At 17.8% G+C, this 6,000-nt stretch overlaps 1 protein-coding gene across 1 annotated transcript; it reads right to left on the reverse strand.

Annotated features, from left to right (window-relative positions):
• Positions 1–3,796: 3,796 nt before the first annotated feature.
• On the reverse strand, positions 3,797–4,687 carry LOC125290191 (serine/threonine-protein kinase 24-like). The gene is given in 1 exon segment (XM_048237121.1): positions 3,797–4,687. A coding segment is annotated over 1 exon segment (891 nt).
• Positions 4,688–6,000: the final 1,313 nt, after the last annotated feature.

The raw sequence follows: 6,000 nt of genomic DNA on the forward strand, positions 1-6,000 counted from the left end.
CATTATAAGAATTTATTAAAAATTTTATTTCTTTTGATATAGTATTAGAATTAGTTAATACATATGGATAGAGTTCAGATAAAAATTTTCAATTCTTTTTTATATTTGATTTTTTCATCAAGTAATTGATTTATTATTGTATTAATTATTTCTTCTGAATCATTTTTTGAGATATTTCTATTTTAATTTCTGTCATTGTTTGATATTTTTTATTTTTTTTTTTTTTAATTTAAATTTAAGTTAATTTTTTATTTTTTTAATTTAAGGAAAAATTAAATAATTATTTTCTAATTTCATATTAATTTGATTTAAGAGTAAATTAGAAAAATTTAAAATTTTTTGTTCAAATTTTTTATTATAAAATTTTTTCAAGGATGATTTTTTATTTATTAGTACAAGGGGAAAAGATTTATCATTTCTAAGAAAGAGGGAAGAAAAATTTTTATTAGAGAGAAATTCTAGCATAATATTTTTTAAAGCGATATTTTTTTGATCTTCTCAAGATAATCTTTTTGAATTTATATTTATTAAGGAGAAATTTATTATTCCTAATATGCAAAAAATATTTAATTTTAATTTTAAAAAATTATTTTTATGAGAAACATTAAAGGATTGATTTTGAAATTTATATTGATTTAAATTTATTATTATTTTTTGATTATTTATGATTAATTCTAGGGGAATATTATTTTGTATTTCATTATAAATTAGAGAGACAGGAATAGTTTGAATAAAATTAAATTCATTTAATTTAAATTTATAGATTGAGAGATTATCTTCTTCTAATGTTATAAGACATTGAGAAGAAGAAAATTTAGAATTATCAGGAAATAAAATATTTATTTTAAATGATTTAATGTCTGGATTATAAAATATTATTTCATCGAGAATGATATTTAATTTTAAAATTGCATTTCTATTATACATTTTTTTAATTTTAATTTAAATTTAAGTTTTTATTTATTTTCTTTATTTTTATCATAATATAATGTAGACAACAGAAGTAATAATAATGTTAAAAGCAAGAGGAGGAAAATTAGTGGGAGGATCTATATTAGCACCAAGAGTATCACCATTGGGAGTTAATGCAAAGAAATTGGCAGAAGATATATTAAAATAGATGGTAGAATATGACAAAATAAAAACTTATGTTAGAATAACAATAAAAGATAGAAAATATACTATAGAAGTATTACCAACAACAAGTTCATTATTAAAAAAGAAATATTAGAAGAGTAATTCTATAACATTATCAGATATTATTGATATTGTTAATTTACATGATAAAATTTATTCTAATTCTTTAAAAGGAAAAATTTTATAGGTTTTAGGAACATGTGTTTCATTATAGTATAAAGTAGATGGAATTTGTCCTAAGGAAATGTAGAAAAAAATAAAAAATGATTAGATTAAGTTACCGGTATAATAATAATAATTTTTTAAAATTTTAATTATTTTAAAAAAAAAATTTTTTTTTAATTTTTTATTAGTTCATTATAAGGTAAATTATTTTCTTTATATTCTTTTTGAATATTTTGCATAGTTTCTATAAATAAAGATTTCTATTTTTTCTCTATTAGTATTAGTTTGAGTATTATCTTCTTCTAGTAATTGAGATAAAAAATCGATATCATCTAAATTCTATTTTTCAAAAAATTTATTATATTTTTTTATATTACTCTACTATCAAATTATTTTCATTTGATTTTCATTAATAAAATAAGTAAAAAATATTTTACTACAAGTTCAACTACAAGGTTTATTATTATTACAATTATTACACTTTATTCAATCATTTCATATATACATTATTAAATTTAAATTTTTATAATTTTCTATTATTTCATCTATTTCTATATAAATTTTTTAAATTCTAATTTTTAATTATTTCATATAAACTATTTATTTCATTAATTTTAATTTTTGTTATTGTTATTTCATTATGATTTATTAAAAATAATTATTTTCTTTAATTATTTTACATTTTCTTTTATAATTTTTTTTTTTTAAATTTTTAAATTTATTATTAATATTTATTTCACTCATATTATTTATTATAATATCATCTTCATTTAAAATTTCATTATTTTCAGAATATTTCTAAAGATAAATTAAACCATAACTTGTTAAATAAAGTATATATAATTTATTGTCTATTAATTTTAATTCAAAATCTAATATTTTATTTTTTAAATTTCATATTTTACTTATTATAGTTTTCTAATTTGGTTTAAATATTTCTATATTATCATAATTTAAATAAATAAAATTTTCTTTTTTATTTAAATTTCCTATTATAGACTAAGAAATTCTTAATTCTGATAATTCATTATTATTATTTTCATATTTTATTATAATACTATTATAAAATCTAAAATCTCTTATTTCGATATATTTTTCATTCTATAATATCATATGAAAAATATTATTTTCAAAATTATTATAAATTTTTTCTATATTTTTAATATTTAAATTTTTCTTATTACTATCTCTTATATCTATAAAATTTACTTCTTTATTTATTGTTAATAAATTTTGATCAAAATTTATAAAATTTGTTATTGAAAAATTTTTTATTTTTTCTTTACATAATAAAATATTATTTCTTTTTATTTTTTCAATATTTTCAATTTTTAATATTGATTCATTATTATCTACTCAATAAATCGATTCTCTTCTTTTATTATATATACTATTTAAAATATTATTTATTTCTATATTGTAATTTTTATTAATTTCTATATTTTTTTCTGTTTCTATTATAAAATTATTTTTATTTATTTTATAAAAATTATTAATATTAGAATTTGAATTTTTAAATTTTCATATTTTTTTAAATTTTTTATTTTCTATTTTAAGATATTCTATTCTATTATTATTAACATAATATATTATATCATCCTCCCATAATATATTTCTTCTTATATTATGTTTTATATCAATTATTTCATCATTAAAATTAAATACTATTGTTTTTTCTTTAGATAAATTTAAATTAGTTTTATTGTTTATATAGTTAGAAATATTATTATGATATAAATTTTTATTTTCTAATTTATTATTTTTTAATATATTAAAATAAATTATGTTCCTTTTTTTTCATATTTTTATAAAAATAAAAATGTTATTATACAATTATTTAAATAATAAAAAATTAAAATTATTTTAAAAATATATAAAATAAATAAAGATAAATTAATATTAAATGATGAATATATTAAAATTAAAACAATTATTTCTAAAAAAATTATTTCTAACTTAATTAAACTTAAAAATATTGATTTATTAGTTACAGATTTTTTTATTTTTTACAGATTTTTATTTAAATAAATTAAAAATTTTTTTTAATTATTAGGAAATGTGATCCAATATTTAATTTAAAATTAAAAAATAATAACAACCTAAATTATATTGAAAAATATATAAAGAAATTTATTTAACCTAAAAGTATTTTTCCTAATTTTTTTAAAAATTCATTTGAATTTTTTTAATATTTTCATCTTCCGAAATTAATAATTTTTTAATTCCATCTTGTATATTAGATAAATATCTTATTTTAGTTGGAATTTGTTTATAATATATGGAAAACAATTCATTTAATTCATTAATTATCTAAATATCTTTATTATCTTCCATTTTATTTATTTTTTTCTTAATAGTTTCTGATATAATTTCTTGATTTGATTTAGTATTAAATTTTACTGTATCATTATCATTATTATTATTATTAGATACTGTTATTTCTTTTATAGTATTAAAATCTCATTCTACATTATGCCCTGATTCAACCATACCCTTATCTATATGAACTGTATCTGTTTTTATTATTTTTATATAAACTTAATTTTCTTATTACTTCTAAAAGTACTGTATCTTCTTTTACTTTTTTAACAAATGAATGTTTTAATAATGTTTTAATTTCTGGCCTCTTTTCAGGATCTATTTGACAACAAACAGTCACAAAATCCTTTAAATCTTTACTTAATTTTGGTATATCATTTAAATTAGGAGGATCAGATTTTGGTATTAAAAATAAAGCTTTCATAGGATGTAATGAAGAATGAGGAGGACTTCCTTTAATTAATTCTATTATAGTTATACCTAATGATCAAACATCAACTTTTTGATTATAATCTTTATGTTTAATAATTTCAGGAGCCATTCAATAAGGTGTACCTACAAAAGTTTTTCTTTTTGTCATACTTTCTGTTATTTTAGCTGTAACACCAAAGTCAGCTAATTTAACATCACCTTTAGTTGAGAGTAAAATATTTCCTGCTTTAAGATCTCTGTGAATATGTCCTTTATTATGGAGATAATCTAATGCTTTTAGAACATCTAAAATAATTTTACCTAAATATTTCTCTGAAATTTTTGGGGGATTATTAGATTTTAATGCTTTAAGAATATCTAATAGAGAACCTCCACCCATATATTCCATTACTATTCATAATTTATTACTACTAATAAAGGAGTTATAAAATTTAGTTATATAAGGAGAATTACATTCTGAAAGAACATTAATTTCTTTTCTTATTTCTTCAATATCATCTTCATTACTATCAAGATCAATTATTTTTATGGCAACTATTTTATTATTAGTTTTGTCTATAGATTTATATACTACACCAAAACTACCTTTGCCTACTTGTTCTATTAATTTATAATTTATTCCAGTAGAAGACATAATTTTTTATTCTTTGTGTTATATATGTAGACAGTAGAAGAATCAGATGAAAATATGTAGAGTGTAAAATAGAAAATAAATGAAGATGAAATTTGATTAGTATCAAATGAGGGAGATAGAGAGGGAGTATCAAGAAAAATATTAATTGAAAATAGTGTATATATAAAGGAATATTTAGAGAATAATCCAAATGAAAATTATATAGAATTTGAAAATATTAATACATGAAGTTTAAAAAAAATTTGTTTATTTTTTACATATACAAAAAAGTCAATATCTATTAAGAAAATATTAAATGATATAGCAAGACCGATCAATACATCTAATATATAGGATATATTACCAGATTATTTATGTGATTTTTTAAATGAAGAGAGAGACAATTTATTTTTATTAATAAATTCTTCAGATTTTTTAGATATAATAGATTTAACGGAGTTATTAGCTATTAAGATGAGTATAATATTAAAGTAGTTATCAATTGAAGATATAAGAGAGTATTTTAATGTTTAGAATGACTTTACTAAGGAAGAGTAGGAATTTATAGATGAAAATAATGCATGAATAAGTAAAATATAATTTTTTATAATTTTTATATTTTATATTTTTATTATTTTTTACGGTATATAAAAACACATTAAATTTATATGTCTAATTAGAATGAATTTTCAGATTTTGAATCTACAGGAAAAGAGGATGAATTAAGTGAAGAAAGTATAGATTTAATAGAGGCTAATGAGATGAAAAAAGAGGAGGAAAAGAATTATGATTTTGTATTTACATCAGATGATATTTACAAGAAGTATGGGGGATTAAATATATTTGGATAGGAGAAGGGGTTTTTATTATATTGAGAGATTATAGTATTTATAATAACGGTAATAGGATCAGTAGTATTTTTATATGGATAGGGATTTAAATAGGATAGTATGTATCCTATATTTGGATAGTGAAGGCCTGTATTATATCCTATAGTATCAATAGCGTATCCATTAATTACTATATATGCAGTTAGTGGAATGTCATTTAGATTTGGAAGAATTATTAATACAGTAATACCATTAGGATCAGTATTATGGGGAGTATTATTATTTATAGAGTTAGGAATGAGATTTAGTGACGAGAGAAAGTATTATATGGATTGGTGTATAGGAAAGCATGCTATAGTTACTGAATTATGTGATGCATGAAATTAGGCATTTTGAATATAGGTAGTAGGGGTATCATTACTTATATTAGGTAATTTTCTTAATACAGTATTTTCATTTATGAATGGGTAGTTATTAAGGGCATTAGCATAGGAGAAGAAGAGT

Source organism: Alosa alosa, unplaced genomic scaffold (assembly GCF_017589495.1).
Source record: "Alosa alosa isolate M-15738 ecotype Scorff River unplaced genomic scaffold, AALO_Geno_1.1 AALO_1.0_unplaced_2, whole genome shotgun sequence".
NCBI lineage: Eukaryota > Metazoa > Chordata > Actinopteri > Clupeiformes > Clupeidae > Alosa > Alosa alosa.